Source organism: Microsporum canis, genomic scaffold (assembly GCF_000151145.1).
Source record: "Microsporum canis CBS 113480 supercont1.1 genomic scaffold, whole genome shotgun sequence".
NCBI classification, from domain to species: domain Eukaryota; kingdom Fungi; phylum Ascomycota; class Eurotiomycetes; order Onygenales; family Arthrodermataceae; genus Microsporum; species Microsporum canis.
In genome coordinates, this window is record NW_003299169.1 from 1,156,162 (window position 1) to 1,172,509 (window position 16,348).

At 47.8% G+C, this 16,348-nt stretch overlaps 7 protein-coding genes across 7 annotated transcripts; 4 read left to right on the forward strand and 3 right to left on the reverse strand.

The window, feature by feature from the left end:
- Nucleotides 1-2,038: 2,038 nt before the first annotated feature.
- Nucleotides 2,039-4,799, forward strand: MCYG_00425 (histidinol dehydrogenase; the record flags this gene model as incomplete). Its single annotated transcript, XM_002850275.1, has 3 exons — nucleotides 2,039-2,882; nucleotides 2,940-4,505; nucleotides 4,606-4,799. 3 exons carry the CDS (start codon nucleotides 2,039-2,041, stop codon nucleotides 4,797-4,799), a joined length of 2,604 nt encoding a protein of 867 aa, XP_002850321.1.
- A 138-nt stretch (nucleotides 4,800-4,937) lies between these two features.
- Nucleotides 4,938-5,919, reverse strand: MCYG_00426 (U3 snoRNP-associated protein Utp11; the record flags this gene model as incomplete). The annotated part of the gene is made up of 3 exons (XM_002850276.1): nucleotides 4,938-4,961; nucleotides 5,091-5,741; nucleotides 5,824-5,919. 3 exons carry the CDS (start codon nucleotides 5,917-5,919, stop codon nucleotides 4,938-4,940), a joined length of 771 nt encoding a protein of 256 aa, XP_002850322.1.
- Nucleotides 5,920-6,278: 359 nt separating this feature from the next.
- On the forward strand, nucleotides 6,279-6,811 carry MCYG_00427 (conserved hypothetical protein; the record flags this gene model as incomplete). The annotated part of the gene is made up of 2 exons (XM_002850277.1): nucleotides 6,279-6,441; nucleotides 6,549-6,811. 2 exons carry the CDS (start codon nucleotides 6,279-6,281, stop codon nucleotides 6,809-6,811), a joined length of 426 nt encoding a protein of 141 aa, XP_002850323.1.
- Nucleotides 6,812-7,156: 345 nt separating this feature from the next.
- Nucleotides 7,157-8,103, reverse strand: MCYG_00428 (RNA polymerase II transcription factor; the record flags this gene model as incomplete). Its single annotated transcript, XM_002850278.1, has 2 exons — nucleotides 7,157-7,180; nucleotides 7,288-8,103. 2 exons carry the CDS (start codon nucleotides 8,101-8,103, stop codon nucleotides 7,157-7,159), a joined length of 840 nt encoding a protein of 279 aa, XP_002850324.1.
- Nucleotides 8,104-8,830: 727 nt separating this feature from the next.
- MCYG_00429 (nuclear elongation and deformation protein 1) lies at nucleotides 8,831-11,171 on the reverse strand (the record flags this gene model as incomplete). The annotated part of the gene is made up of 4 exons (XM_002850279.1): nucleotides 8,831-9,722; nucleotides 9,781-10,859; nucleotides 10,933-11,003; nucleotides 11,063-11,171. 4 exons carry the CDS (start codon nucleotides 11,169-11,171, stop codon nucleotides 8,831-8,833), a joined length of 2,151 nt encoding a protein of 716 aa, XP_002850325.1.
- Nucleotides 11,172-11,972: 801 nt separating this feature from the next.
- On the forward strand, nucleotides 11,973-12,242 carry MCYG_00430 (uncharacterized protein; the record flags this gene model as incomplete). The annotated part of the gene is made up of 1 exon (XM_002850280.1): nucleotides 11,973-12,242. The coding sequence occupies one exon, from the start codon at nucleotides 11,973-11,975 to the stop codon at nucleotides 12,240-12,242; it is 270 nt and encodes an 89-aa protein (XP_002850326.1).
- Nucleotides 12,243-12,795: 553 nt separating this feature from the next.
- Nucleotides 12,796-16,219, forward strand: MCYG_00431 (fibronectin type III domain-containing protein; the record flags this gene model as incomplete). The annotated part of the gene is made up of 4 exons (XM_002850281.1): nucleotides 12,796-12,839; nucleotides 12,926-13,119; nucleotides 13,202-14,214; nucleotides 14,273-16,219. 4 exons carry the CDS (start codon nucleotides 12,796-12,798, stop codon nucleotides 16,217-16,219), a joined length of 3,198 nt encoding a protein of 1,065 aa, XP_002850327.1.
- Nucleotides 16,220-16,348: the final 129 nt, after the last annotated feature.

The window sequence follows — 16,348 nt, forward strand, 5'->3', positions numbered from 1 at the left end:
AAGAAAAAGCCCAACAAATCGATCGCCCCAGATGAAATAAGTACATCTGGCTCACAATTCATATACTTGGAGCCACTCCGGGGCCTACTTTCGTGGCTACTAATGAGATGCTCGTTTCAAGATGGGAATGTTGCATAGCTATGTAGCCTTATTGCAAATCCCATCAGCTGTAGATATCTTCAAAATCCCTTTTAACGATAAGTCATTATTGCTCATTGAAGTTCTAAACAAATACTATTTATGGGCTGTTGCGGATTTACCGGCTATAGACATCCACTGCTGCCCATTAGGTAAACAGTTGTTTGTTTACAGCTTCAACGCAACCATCAAGCTCGTTGATGAAACGTCAACACAACCATCATGCTCTTTGTTGATGAAACTTCAACACCCTCACTCATGGTATTTATATGTCTTATGGATCCATAACTTCTTACTACGCTCTCCCTCCTCATCACGTTCAACCCTCGTTGTATCATAGTGAGAATGACTGCAGCCAAACAACGTTCAAGGGCTCCCCCTAAGCAGCCGAAGAAAAACCCAGTTTCATGCCCATGCTCAGCACTAACACATTCTTACAACAAATGCAAAAACAGGGCTGCCATATTTCCACCCCAAGGAGTCCCAGTCTGCTGGGCTCATAGGAAGCTCGACACGGTAACTTATTGCCAGGCCACGATTGGGGACAATCGCAAATGCCTCAAAAAAATCCCTTGGACTGAAAGACAGCTCTGTTTTGAACACAAGGATTTCATCCTACCATGCTACCTAACGCGTCTACCAACCGAACTTCGTCAACATATTTTTCTATACGTTCTCGACGGGTTGAATCAGGACCAATATTCTAAATATTACATATACCACAGCTTCGTGTCAAGGGCGTACCTGAATCGTCAGGTTTTCGAGGAGGCACTCTATGTCCTCTACCGAAATTTCGTTTGCGATATTTACTTAGGGTGTAGCAGTTTACGCATCATGGGAAGAAAATGTCCCTCGGTTACCTGGTACCTGGCAAAGGTTCCGAAATTTTGCTGTTAGGATTGATCTTCACGCAAACAGGCCGCCAATTCTTAAAAATCTCCGATTGATTGCAGAGCGTCTTCGTGACTCCAGCATTATCAAACTCCACTTTTCGATTTCTGTACACTGTATATGGAATAACCCTTGGGGTTTTGGCCTTGTTTGCAGCACCCTGCCCTTGTGTTTGGAAAATTTTCGACAATTAAGGAGCGTGAGGGATCCTTGTGTTACGGTAGAACCTGATATGTCAACTCTATTGAGGAGTGTTGCAATGTCAGTGGGACCCGCATTAAACGTACCCGTAAGTAAGGCTGCGGTAACGGAGTGGAGGAGGTATTATGAACAGTGGGTAAAGAACTTGAAGCGAGGACGGCTTGAGGAGGAAACATAAGAGCGTTTTAGTCCGTCAATATTAGAAGACAAGGCCTGGCGTGTTAAACAGCAGCATAACGTGCTCTGCCGTTACCCTATGGATAATTCTTCTGCAATACTAGAGGAGGGTAAAGACATCTCCTGACAGATTAAACATACAAATTAAGCCTCAGATAGAGGAGGAATCTTACTTGGGTCATTAGACCAGGGTGGTGATGTCCTTTCTACCACTATCGTTCAATATTGTTTGCAGAACTCTTAGCTGTAGATAAAATTAGTATTCCCGAGCCTCACCTCAGTCGTTACAGGTTTACTCTTATGTAAATATGCGGTAAAGTATGGAGGAGAGAATAACTGGCCAACGTAGGCACTTCATATCGTATTAATATAACATACATCAACTGCTGTATCTACATCCATATCTTACTTTTATATCCATCAAGCTCGCTTGCTTGGCTTGGCGATGAAATTAAACTCAGCCAGCAAAGCTTAACTTCTTGTCTTTTCTTGACCCCGCGATGGCTTAAGAGTCATAAAGATGTCATAGAAGAAAAAATAGGAGAAGCAGAAGAGAAGGAAGACAGTCAATTGATTCCCTTGCACGCTGCTACCGAAGAAAGCCCACAGCTGCAGAATAGAACCTGGTTTAATGATGGCGCTTCCCTTTTTGCTCTTCCACACGCCCGGGTCCAGCTCCACGGACGGCCTCAGCCTCAGGCAGATCTCGTACTTTGGCCGTGTACTTATAAAGCCATCGAGCGTCGAGTATGCTCTCTCCTTCGTCCGTGAGAATTTCTCTCTGCTAGATGTCTGCATTGACGCTAGTGCCATCGCGGAGGTGGCAGACGTCGTCGATGTTCTCAACACCGGGGCTATCCTTGCATTCATAACGCTTGAACAGCTGAAGGAGCTGTCAAAGGAGCAGAGCGTCCCTTCATCACGGCTAGTGGTACTTCTGTCATCAGCTTCAGAGGTGTTAGAATTTAAGAACTGGGTGGCTGAAGCCCCCGAGCGCAAAGAGATTGGTGCCAGCTGCACTTCATCCGAGGCATTGGATACCGTTGTGTCCGAATTGGCAGATGAATGCTCTATCAATACCGTTTATAGATCCTATGAGGCCTCAGCAACCCAGACAACTCTTCTGACCAATGCTCAGGAGGGTGTAGTTAGTATTATTCCTGCTGTATCTCTGTCTGTGGACGACGAGGAGCTGTCACCTGCCAAGCTCCTGATTGCTGGAGCCGTCCCGGATAGCAACAGTGGATTGTATGCTACAACCGTCACTGATGAGCGTGGAATTTCACTCGGGCTCGTCTGGAGCAGTAACAAGAGCATCGCGGAGGCTATCCGAACCGGAACAGGAGTATACCAGAGCAGAAAGCGTGGGCTATGGTACAAGGGAGCTTCCAGTGGTGACACTCAAGAGCTTGTCAGAGTTGGCCTTGACTGTGATAACGACTGCCTTGTCTTCGTAGTTAGACAGAAAGGAAGAGGTAGGTAAATTCTCCCCTTGCAAGGCTAGGCTGCCGCTAACTCATAAACCCATATAGGTTTCTGTCACCTCGGGACAGCCAGCTGCTTTGGAGCATATAGTGGCCTATCTCGCCTGCAGCACACCCTGCAGACACGAAAAGCGAGTGCTCCCCCAGGATCATACACCTCACGTCTCTTCAATGATCCAAAGTTGCTGGAGGCCAAGATAATGGAAGAAGCGGAGGAACTATGCCAGGCATCGAAAAAGGAAGATGTGGCATCCGAAGCTGCAGATTTGATCTACTTCGCCCTTACCAAGTGCATTGCCTCTGGGGTGTCTCTTGAAGATGTTGAAAGAAATCTTGACCTGAAGAGCTTGAAAGTAAAGAGGAGACAGGGAGACGCCAAACCAGCTTGGTCAGAGAAAGTTGGTCTCACTTCTACCAAAGATAGCTCGAAAGAGCCGGCTAAAGAGGAACCCAAATCCAAATCTCAAGCTACAGCGGATGAAAGAATCACAATGAAATGCTACGTTACTGCATCAGCTCCATCAAAAGTTATCAGAGAGGCGTTGCAGAGACCATCACAAAAGTCTAATGACGCAGTCGTCAACCTTGTTCGCCCGATAATACAAGACGTCCAACAAAATGGGGATGCAGCGGTGCTAAAATATACCCATAAATTTGAAAAGGCGACCTCCTTAACATCCCCCGTGCTGCTTGCCCCTTTCCCTGAAGAACTGATGAAATTGTCCCCCGAGACTAAAAATGCGATTGACGTCAGCTACGAGAACATTCGTCGCTTCCATGCCGCCCAACAGGATGAAAAGCCGCTGTCGATTGAAACCATGCCTGGAGTCGTTTGCTCGCGCTTTGTTCGACCGATCGAGAAAGTTGGCCTTTACATACCCGGAGGAACGGCTGTATTGCCCTCGACTGCACTTATGTTAGGTGTTCCCGCCATGGTTGCTGGGTGCAAGCACATCATCTTCGCCTCTCCTCCACGATCAGATGGTAGCATCTCCCCCGAGATCGTATACATTGCCAAAAAGGTTGGGGCAGATAGCATTGTGCTTGCCGGCGGAGCCCAGGCTGTTGCAGCTATGGCATACGGTACAGAGAGCATTACCAAAGTTGACAAGATTCTCGGCCCAGGAAATCAGTTTGTAACTGCTGCCAAGATGTTTGTGTCCAACGATACATCCGCCGGTGTTGGTATCGATATGCCTGCTGGTCCTAGTGAAGTTCTCGTCATTGCTGATAAACACGCAAACCCTGCCTTTGTTGCTTCTGACTTACTCAGTCAAGCAGAGCACGGCGTTGACTCGCAAGTCATTCTTATTGCAATTGACTTGAATCAAGCCGAGCTTAAGGCTATAGAAGATGAGCTTCACTCACAGGCCATGGCTTTACCGAGAGTAGACATCGTGAGAGGTTCAATTGCGCACTCCGTCACGTTTGTTGTCAAGGATGTGGAGGAAGCCATGGCCTTGAGTAATGAGTATGCTCCCGAACATTTAATTCTCCAGCTTCAAAACGCAGCAGACATCGTTCCCCTAGTACAAAATGCTGGAAGTGTCTTCATTGGCGAATGGACGCCAGAAAGTGTCGGTGACTACTCCGCTGGTGTCAATCATTCTCTACGTATGTCTCTTTAATCGTCTCCCTTTTACATCCTATCTTTTCTGTTTCTTCACTTCTTCGTACCTTGCTATCTATGGGAACTGACAATGCACCTTTTTAGCAACCTATGGTTATGCAAAGCAATACTCCGGAGTGAATCTAGCCTCCTTCGTGAAACACATCACGAGCTCAAATTTAACGGCTGAGGGGCTGCGCAATGTATCGAGTGCTGTGATGCAGCTGGCTTCCGTAGAGGGCTTGGATGCCCACCGTCGAGCAGTGTCCATCCGCATGGCGGCAATAGACCGTCAGTGAAGTTTGAGCTTAATTACATGGCTTCTAAATGGTACAAATGTCGACCTAACAGGTCATTCGGTACGATAGTTCTTATTTCTCTGTATATCTCGTTTTTTCCTTCACCATCCATCTCGGATTATTTTGAATACTTACAGTTTAGGGTGATTCATCCTTGAAATACTTTAATCACAAAATTAGGATGAATCTATAATATAACCTCTTTTTGCCCCCCAAACTCCGAAAAGAAAGTCGTAGTCTCATTACGAAGAGAAAGGGATTAAAATATAATCACTTTTTCCTCTCTCTAACCTTCCACTTGACGCCTTGTTTGTTCACACCCCCTACAGTTCTAGCCATCTTCGCCCTTTGCAAAGCCAATTCTTCCTCAGCAGCAGAAACATCTGCATGTTGTTGCTTGAGGGCCGTAAGCTTCTTTAACCGTGACTCGGCGGCTTTCTCTTTTAACCGTCTAGCAACGAATATCTCTTTTCTCGCCCGTTTCTCGGCCTCTAGTTGCTTTTTCGATATTGTACCGGTACTCTGCTTCGAATCGCCAATGTTCAGCTTCTCGTCGGCGTCATCTTCGTCTTCGTTTTCACCTCTGTACGCTTTCTCTTGCTGCTCCTCCACGGAGTCGACAAAAATTACTTTCTTCCCACCAAGGCTCTCTGCTTTCTGGATCCCTTTCTGCAAATCCACTTCCTGTTCGGTCTGCACAAGTTGTCTTCTGATCCTTTCCCCTACTACGCGCAAATATCCAGCATCCTGGGTCTTCAATAGGCTCACAGTCGCATGGCTAAGTGACTTTGATTCTCTAGCTCCGTGTTTCCCATGTATCTTGGAGCGTTCTGACATCATTCCGTAGGCAAATTCATCAGGATTACGATCCCGAGCCTTTTCTCTCAGACGTTGTAGTTGCGCTTTTTTGAGATTGTAGTCTTTGGCTCGGAGGGAGTAGTCCTATATTCCCAGAACTCGTTAGCTACTTTCGTACATCCTAGACTTATATTTGGCAGTAAAAGTAGAATTAGAATGTAATTACCTTATGTTTCTCTAAAAGACCCCATTTTTCGCGTGCAGCTGGCTGCGCTCTCTCGCGATGCACTCGCCTCTGCACAGCATTTCGCATTGACGACATGGCGTAAATATATGAACTATCAAAACCAAGAAAAAATATAAGCACTTCACAGAGGGTATAGCTTGATATTTCCCTGCTCTGGGCCTGGAAATATATTAAAAACAGCGGCAGAGAGCTGAAGTTGTGAAGTTGTTTAATATTCAACTTTTTCAAGAAAAGTTCTTTGAACAGAAAAAAATTTAAAGTTTCCAACCCCGACAGCTTCAACTTCGTTTGATATCAATTTTGTCGAAGAAGTGAATATCAGTTCGAACTTCACCAAGTCGAGGGCTTGTCTCTTGTTGTCCTCGTACACCTCAGTCCCAGCGAATGGATTAAGCGGTATACTCTTACTTGTGCCTACTTCCTTTCAAACAGCGATGGCTACCACCGCGGCACCGTCGACCACAGAAACCCCCCCAACGCCAGCCCGTCGAAAAGTAGACCTGCGGAATCCTACGCCACTATCTGCTACTCAGGAAGCTGAAGTAAAACAGGCATACTATAAAAAGGTCCGAAGCATCTGTGATCCGGTAATAAAAGGTAAGCCTACTCTTGAATTATACGCAACCGCTGTTACATTGACCCTCGGCCGCGTACAAACATATACAATAAAAGCAATACAGCTAATAGTTTCTTCTCTTGTACAGAATTCGCAGCATGTGCTGTCAATCGTACCGTCACCGCAACATGGGTTTGCCGAAAGCAGCGACTTGCGATGAACGCCTGCATGGTTCTTCATGCAAAGCCAGAGGTAGAGGATTTAGCTCGAGAAGAATGGTTTGCTGGTCGAGAAGAGAGGTTAAGGGCTCGGGAGAGAGAGGCTCAGCGGACGGAGAAGCGGAGGCAAGAAGTCATTGCTATGATGAAGAAGGACGATGAGAGACGAGCAGCCAAAGAGAAGAGCTCATGACCATTTTCTGGACCATGACGGTTTCGCAGTGGAGAGACGAACACACTTCCGGATCGACTGTTATATTTGCAACTCCTAGGCGTTTTCTGGGGTTGGAATGGGTTGTCTTTTTATTTCTACTTAATTGTATTATATACACTCGGATGCGGTCTCCGACAAGAGCAATCTCACAAGCCTTATATACCCAATTGCTGTCAGGTTGGCGCGCTATCCTTCTTATTTACTCAGGATGGAGGTACAGTCCATACTTTATGTTCCATTTAGAAACGTCAAGATTCGATATTGTACAAAACAAAACTCATAGATCTCCGCTAAGAAAGCCTCCTCTCATATGAAGCTCCTAAACTACTCCCATACCTTTTGAAAAACCTGCCCTCCAAATACGCCGGTATTAGATTAATTGTATTCTTTTGTCGAAAACGCCTGACTCTGCGGCCCTGGTGTACGCTCCAGTTTGGCGGCAGATGAAATCATACATCCGTCATGGTCTTGTCCTCGTCCTTTTCAGCGTCAACAGTGGTGGTGGGCCCAAAGACATCTTCCATCCGACCATCAGCGTCGTCATCTTCGTCCCCTTCTTCTCCTGCGTCTTTCTCCGCACCAGCACCAGCAGCTTGTGTGTCAACATCCATATCTTCCTCACCTTCACTCTCCCACTCCCCTTTCATATCCCAACCTACTCCCGTCAGGCAAAATCGCTCTGGCGGCAGCCGTATTCCGCCCATCATTGTCTCCTGCCCTGAAACTGCAGCATTACCCGGACCCCCTTCCTGGCCTCTCGAGACCCCAGGCAACATAATTCTATTTCGCTCTGCTGCAAGATCCATCAAGAACTCCTTAGGCAGGCCTGGCTGAAACTGATAATGTAACCGAGAAGCTATGCTCATTCGCAGCGCACCCAGGCTAATGCCGCTGCTACCGTCTTGATGCGCATGTTGTCGGCCACTTTCCTTCTGCAATTCTCCCGGGTAACCCTCCGTTGCTAGATATACGGCATCCTGTAATGTGCTCGAGGTATACCGATATGCGAAATCAAGGAGCTGAAGCGGGACACGTTCCTGGTAGGAGGTGACACCGAGTGAGGCCAGTAGCATATGAATTAGTCGGGCGTCTCGAGGCCGTCTGCTTTTACCACTATCCTGAAGTGAGGTGGAAGGTATCTGAGCAGGGGTCGCGGTGGTTGGCGCTGCTGGGTTTGATGGCGGTAGAGGTTCAGCTGGAGGGGTGATTGGTTGCGTTGAAGAAGCAGACGCCCCCGCAGTAGGTGTCGCATTAGGTCTGGGTGAAGCCATCTTGGAATATGATATTCTAGGGCTCTGTGAAGGGTTGGTGAACGGGTTGAGGGCGTCACGTTGCTAGTGAGATAGGTATCTTCAGCAGCGCATATCTCGCCTGACCTGCAAGCGAGAGGGCCCTAGTTCTTGTGTTCTGGTATGAGATGAGAAGATACGAAGCTGTAGGGAAGCGATAAACTCCAGTATACCAAGCTCTTCCGGGCGTACCGCAGCGTATCAAATGGAGATTTGAAGCTCTCATTCAGTTTGCTTCTTCTTTGCGGTCTTTGAAGTCACGAAATGCTCGCAGGGCCAAGTCACGTGCAACACACTTTTATTGAAGCGCAAGAAGTCTTAATAGAAGGATTGAAAGTGATGACATTAAACATTCCTATTAATTAGAGAGTCTACACCGAAGTAACAACACAGGAGGATCTGCTGGTCCAGATTCAGGATTATCCCCGTCGAACGAGAGGAACGCAGCCGTATAGAGACAACATATAGGAGAAACAAGCGAAAACACGCCAAAAAGCCCGCTAATGAATGCACCAGATGCTCAAACAGTTGAAGCCAGGGAGTTGAGTCCCGAGTAGCCCGTCGAAAGGGCTGCACAGTCCCATCTATAGTAATTCAGTCATCCCAAAAGCAAAGAAAGGCAAAGAAAGGAATAGAGAAACTCCAACGCCAATTGTAGTCAAAGTATACACAGCCATCGGTTCGATGGCTAATATAACAGTCCGCCATTCTAACGGATAGGAAGGCTCCTTGGAGTTCGGTCTGGGGATCTAGGTACCCCGAAATCGTCATCATCTTCGTTTGACCGTGCAGGAATCTCATCAGGCGCCCGCCCGTCATCTTCTTCGTCATAGTCTTCCTCGGAGAGGTCGTCCATGTCCTCCGACACAGAATCAAGTATAGAATCATTCATATCACCGCCAATTTCTATCGAGTCGCGAGATATGTATGTCTGTCCGAGACCTTCGTGGTGATCAGCGTCTGATTCATCGTCGCCCCGATCTGACTCAGCGTCAGAGTCAGTAAGTGAAAATTCATCCAGCTCTCTGGGCTGGTCTCTCCAGTATGTAAAATCAGTAAACTCCTCGCCACCATCCTGCACGAGTGTGCTCACTGGCGGAAAGAAATGATCGACCAACTCCCTCATCGTCACATAACTACTCTTATATTTTGTTAAGCTGAGAAGGTCAAGCGAGACTTCTGCGTTTGAGTTTATAGTAAATATCCTTGTTGAAGGGATATTAACGGATCGATAACTCAGCGCATCGGTAAGACGGTTACCGAAGCCGGCATAAAATGGATTCTGTCTTCCTTCGAATAGGCTAAGAATATCACGTAGACAGGCCATTTTGAATACTTCCGGTTTGCGGAGGTATATTTCACGCCGAAGCGCGGCGATTGTTCGATCAGGGCTCATGATCACCGGGCCCTGTGGGATCTTATATCCATCTTGCAAAATCCCCTTGAGATATGCTCGCGTAGTGTCCGCTTGGCCAGTAGATCTACTGGTCAGGTACATGATATTGTACCCGTTGCTTGCAATGTCTGTATAGAGCTTGGCGACACCAAGATGGGTCCAGTCTCGCCCGATCATGTTCAAAACATGTCCAAGAGCATCAGATCTAAGTAGGTGAATGTTAGATTAACACGTGCTAAACATTGATGTATGGATTAACGTACTTTGTGATAGTTCCATCAATGTCAGATATGACAATAGGAACTTTGTAGCTCCAAAGATACATGGTTGCAGGGCAGACTGCCTTATTGACACTGAAAGATATCGGGTTGGCACCAGGCTTGAGGTTGAGAGCCTTTAGCTGATCGCTTGTTAATCGCAGTGTCTTTGCATAGCTACGACCCCTTTCCTGCTGCTTATCCGTTGGCGTTTGTGGCGGGGTAGGATATTCCAACTGCGCGTCAGACTGTGAGCGGTGATGTTTCTGAGGGTGGCCGTCGTAATCCAACTGATCGTTATCACTCTGATATCCAGGGTCGGATACAGCGTCATCCGCCATACCGTTATGGTGCTGCAGGGTGCTATAGGCGGCCTTACGGCCAGCAGCCTCCTTGGCCTCTTCACTACTGTATATCCATAGGTTGCCATGCTCATCAGCACCAATCAGAGCACCGATATCGTAGTTCCCCTCCAGCTCTTCTGCTAGAATCTTACGAGCCACCACCTCGGCGCGGAGAGCATCATCTTCGCTACTTTTGTACCCTGTCATATCCAGCATTAGGTCTCCGCTCTCAGTCACCTTTGAAGGGATGTTTGAGCCTGATAGTTTTTTAGATAGTGAAATTGCTCTAGAATAGGCCTCCTGGCGTGAGATCGGGGGTGGGCTCTGGGACCGCACAGTCTGCGGAGAGCTGTTTGCACTAGAAGGATTCGCCCGGCTAGCTTCGAGCATCTCTTCTGACCGAGATCTATCTAGTTTGAGGCCTGGCTCCAGGGCATTCTTCGAGATAGCCGATGGCTCGGTTTCGCCATCCGAGAGGGGTTCGGTTACCGCACGCTGTTGTTTAGGAGGAGTGGACGACTTTGACGTAAGGTCAAGGTATTCAGGTTCTTGTAGTGTGAAAGTGGTGTCGTTATTTACCCCGTCTGGCGATTGCTGAGGGCTGGCGGCGGGCGATATGACTGGTGACGTCTGGAGGTCCTCCGGGATGTCGCCAGTGGTCTCAAAGACAAAGAAGGCCTCCCCGCCTTCCCCAAGTTTCATAGCATAGTCTTGCCTGACTCCATTGACGCTGAACTCGACCTAGAGCACCATTGGTTAACAATATGTTCCATTCCATTTCATTCCCCATTGTTGGGGGGGCCAAAACACCTACCTTCTTCTCATACGGCCGAAGGAGGGAGAATTTGCCGAACCGGACATGGAACGGCGAGCATGCGAGTGTTCCTGTAATTGTGACCGTCAGCACAGCATAAATAAGTCTATAAGCCGGCCAGTCGACCTACCATCTGCTTGCTCAATAACTATCACGTCGATGGCACCGCTAAGGGTTGCCGGGTTGATGGAGTTCCATGTCTTAGATACCGAACCGCTTATACTTCTGACGTACTGCATCCCTCTATTTCGGGATGTGAAGCTGGATAAACAAGCAACAGGTAACGAACGTATATATTAAACAAGACAGACAGCAAAGAGCGAAGAGGGTTTCAAGGTGTTTCGAAGATGTTGAAGAGTTGAAGATGTTGAGGAAGAAAAGAACTGAGGGCCGAACATGTGACGAGGGAGAAAGCGGGTGGGTTCGGCAGAAAAAAAAAAAAAACATGCGATTTCTTCTTGAAGGAACCAAGACGGAGCAACTTGTTGACTATACTATATGTGTACGATGGATTGATGGATACAGCCCCGGAAAGGAGTTTGGGCGAAGATGATAGGCGAGACAACGATGAAGCAAGTCGACAGCCTTATTTTTAGTGGCGCCAAACAGGGCTGCACCATTTGTTGAGACGCTACAAGTAGATCCGCTGTTTGGAGCTTGGGATATCGTTCTTCCACAGGTAGGCTAGTTTAAACTGAGAATACAAGCTGACTGTTCTCCTACTACCATATATATTACGTCTGAACTGTTTCGGGGTCGTATTTGACAGTGTCTGTCACCTCGTCCATCTTCTGACCTGCGCCGTAACTACTGTGAAACCATGTCTGGTTACATGCAAGACACGCTCCAGACAGCTTTAAAAGCAGTTCTAGATTGCCCCTCCCAAGAGATGCTAAGACTTTTTAGTTTCTAGTATTTTGACTGGACCAGACAACACTCCTTTTCTCGCTCGCAGGATGGACAGTCTTGCCCGGTTGGCTGCCTCCCCACAGCAAATATACCGTTGAATCCTACCAGTTTTGACTAGTTGACTTCTTTTTATGGAAGTTACTACGGAGTACTCCGTAGAGTTGTCGTCATGGATCAGTCTCCAAAGGTCGTCACCTGGAGCTCTCTGGACATTACTATGTACAAGGTTATCATGTGAGAACGCCACTGGGCTGAAAGAGATGTTAGTCCTTACTGACGAGGAAGGTGAAATTCCGACTGGATTAACCGATCTTGTCAATGACGATCTCCTTGAACCGACAGAGGGACAGATGAGGCTCTGCGGTGGCGGAGCTGGTCTTGGTCTAGATGGGACAGGATGACGACGGGACAACAACAAAGATAGAACGACAGAGGAGAAGAAGACAGAACCTATAGCATCAACGTCAAGTATTGAGAGTTCTTCTTAGGCTCAAAGTTCAATCTCATACGTAGACCTGGATAGTCCCTGGAGGAACACCGTACCGACCAGCAGATATCCCATATCACGGACAGGCAGCAACCCAGGCAAGGGTCGACACTTTCCCATAGTTTAGTTCTACATAGTATGAACATTCCATCCATCAATCTTCCTAGAATAATCTCTTCTCGTTTCTACCTCTTCGGCTCTACTTAGTCAGCAAGACTCGGCAAGCTAAATCTTTAATCCGCAAAACATCGAAATGAACAAAAGCCAAACACAAGGAAGTTGAACGGCTCGCGCCAGCAAGCACTTTTCCCACCGGATCTGGAGTGCGGACATGAGCTGGGCTGAGTCTGGATCCCTAGCTGCCCTCACTCGTTTTTAATGGGGCTTGTATTATGGGGAGATACGAGTCGTTGCGCCTGGTGGCAGACGCCTATCCTGGCGTCCCACAGGTTAGAGTCCAGGGTGCAATGGCACTGTTCATTGCGAGTTCGATTCTCTGGGCTCTGATATGGTAAGTCTCGACCTGGTAGGCCTCATGATTTCTTATATTGCGCACCTAGCTAACCCAGCCTTTTTCCGTTTCGTGCTTCATTTTAGGCTTACATACCGCGCATATCAAGTTTGCCTGACACCGAACGAGCTTCTTGTCGAAAAGCTCGGCCTGGACATTCCCCCAACTCCTGAGGTGATTTTGGAAGAGATAGGAACGCGGGATATACGAATAGCCTGGAAATACCCGGAGCTTCAAAATTCAGTCCATAAGCATGCGGTCCAGGTAAATGGTCTTAGGGGTGAGTTCGGTTGATTCCTAGCTCCGTTGAGAATCAGCAGCAATATAATGGAGGGAGAGGGAGTGCTGACACAATGCTTCAGTTGGCGAGACAAAGCGTTCCGAGACGGCCGTTTCCATTTTCAACCTCCAACCTAGTCATATCTACCATATATGCGTGATTGCGATTAGCTCGGCCAATTTCCAAACTTGCAGCGCTATTCTACATATCCGTACAGGCCGAGGGTCATTTTCACCGGAACAGAATGATGAAGATTGTGGGCCTCCTCTTATTCAGGCCTACGTTCCCAAGGCCGCCACGATCGTCTCACCTTCTGCGCCTGTCATGTCCAGAGAACATAGTGGCGGAGCAACGCCTGCAAAACGTTCTGGCGGAGGAAGAAGGTCGATTGGATCAGCTTCAGCTCAGGAACACACCGTTCCGCAAACTCTAGACGATGAAGAGGCTGCAGGAAATGAATCTGAAGGATCTTTAAAGCAACTGGCTGAGCGACTGAAATACCTCCAACAAGAGAATGAGGCCCTTGACAGGCAACTATCGCAGGAAGACAAAGAATACGAACAGCTACTGCGTGAACTAGAAGACCAAAGAAACGATTTAAAGCAACGAGTAAAGGAGAAGGATGACGCGAGTGGGGATCTACGGAAACATATCAATAAGCTAGAAAGCGTCAATCGGACAGCCCAGAGCGAGAAAATTAAACGGGAAAAACTTCTGCAACAAAAGGAAGCGGAACGGAAGAAGCGAAGTGAAGATATAGTAAGATGGGATGAGAAAGCAATCGAGATAAAGGATGAACTTACCAGTCTCCAGGAAGAGAAGGCTCGCATTGATGAGGAATCTACGAACAAAATGGAGGAGTACCGGCGCAAGATTGCAGAGGAACAAGGTGAAATGAAGCAGATCGATGAAGACATCAAAATCAAGGGTAGCAGCATTAAGGCTCTGGAGGAGGAGAGGCGTCGACCTGAGGGAGACGACAACGAGGACAGCAGGGAATTGGAACGGATGGAGAGAGAACGTGAACATTTCTGGGATGGGAAGATGGCCGGCCTTCGCACCCAGTATGCCTCTCTCATGAATGTTCACTCCCAGGTAAGGTTATATTCAAACACTTAGATAATAAAAACCGTTTTTCTAACATCGGTACTAGGCACAACAGCAGTACTATGAAGCTCAAGACAGGTTGCAGTGGACGAATGCTCAGTGGTCTACTCAATCTGGGCCGTTTGGTCCCGTTGCTACACCCGAGCTAGGGCTCAACAGAAGAACAAGCAGCCGCAGACGTAATCGCCATCGAGGTTCACTTAATAGCAATATGTCATCACCCGTGAGCTTTCCTCTGGTTGATACTGCATTCCCAAACTCGAACTACGGCCAGGTTGGCAATAATTCACCAACTTTCACATCTGGCCCTGCGTTTTTCAATATCAATAATGGAATGACGATCCCCGATCCTACTGATGAAACCAGTCCACTTCGCACTGACATTGAAAACCCACCCATGAGCCCCCGAGCCGATGCCTTACTGCCGTCCGACCTCCTCGGAGACGAGGAACAGAGTATTGGTGAAGAGCCAGAAATTACCCCATTCCCTACTTCTGGAGCGCCCGCTGCTCCATTTGAAGGTCTCCTACCTAACTCACCATCCCCACCTTCGTCTGGAAGTGATCCCACAAGCATATTTGCTAGCCCTCATGGCAGTTCAAATAACCTTCATGATTCTGATCGTAATTCAGGTCAAGGCGTGATATCCGGGTCCCAACCCCCTCCCAATGGAGCACAGAGTGCATCTCGAAGGCTATCAGGACTGTTTGGCTTTAATCGCCAGAGAGGTAAGACCATGGCCGATGGACCCCCGTTACTTGGAACTCTTAAGCCAGGCCAGAGTCAATCATTCCCAAGAAACTTAGACGAAGACCTTGACCCAATAGGTACGAGACGCCGTCGTTTGAGCTACACCACAAACTGGGCGAATCCAATGACCACCCTCTTCCCACGTAACAATACATCACATCTCACGGGTGACAGCTCGTCAGATCGTATTCCTGCTGGGAGACGGGCAATGTTCCCAAGTTTCTTTACATCAGGAAGACACGGGTCTGGTGTTCCTACTGACCATAGCCAACCCCCACTTAATTCTCCGGATGCGAGCAAAGGGTATAATCAATTTAGCCCTCGTCACGATCCAATCGACCCCTCGATCCTTGGGACCGTACGACGAAATTCACTCTCTCCCAGACCTTCATCAACATATTCATTTGAAAACGCACTGCCCCGGCCAACCATGGAAAACCAACCGTTCGGATGGCCCTCATTCGACAAAGCAGGCAGTTCTGGGCATGACTGGATATCCCCGACTGCGTGGTCACGGAACCAGTCTCGCCGTCCTTCGATTCAGGTAGGTTCGACAGGCCACCTGCCCCTCGGATTACCTACTGAACTAGAATACCACGAAGCCCCGTATGAACCACAAAGACCAATCCAAGCCCCCATTGGAACTCGACCTCCATCCTCTCATCGCCCTGTCACACCAAAACTGAACCCGGCAGCACCCTCCTTTACAACCCTTTTTAGTAAGAAACTAGATAGGCCCAAATCAAAGGATTCAGATCCCCCAAAATCCCGTGGAAATGAATCTACCCAAGACGAAATGTCTCCGCCCGCATCTCGTCGTTCCAAGGACTCTCGATCAATTCGAACCACTACCACTGAGTCGCACGAATCTCTAGAGCAAGTACCTTCTTCCACACCGTCAGAATCAGTCAGCACAAAGGAATCATTTATCCAGAAACTTACACGCAAAGGAAGCTCAAGCAAGTTTAACATGCCCTGGAAAGATCGGGGCAGCCTCTTTTCCAAGAAGGGAGACTCGTCAGGACAAAATGAAATTGATGGTGACGGAAGTAGTGAGATGCAGCTTGGGAAAAGCAACGAAAGTGCAATCTCACTTTCCGGCGACAAACCCGGGGATAAAACTAGCAAGGGAAGTCTTGGGTTCGGGTTTATACGGAAATCGAAGAAGGCGGATAAAGCACCAAGTGAATCTAGTGGGATAGCAAGCGAGGCTGGAGACGAGTCCATGTCGGAGGATACATGATATATAGCTTTTTGGAATAGAAAAATACGCATCCTCTTAACGCTTAATGTCTTAACAAATTTTCTTGTCCGCTGTAGCTGTAGTTTGGTTATATATGACTAAGCCCCGCGCTTATATTCTACAAATATT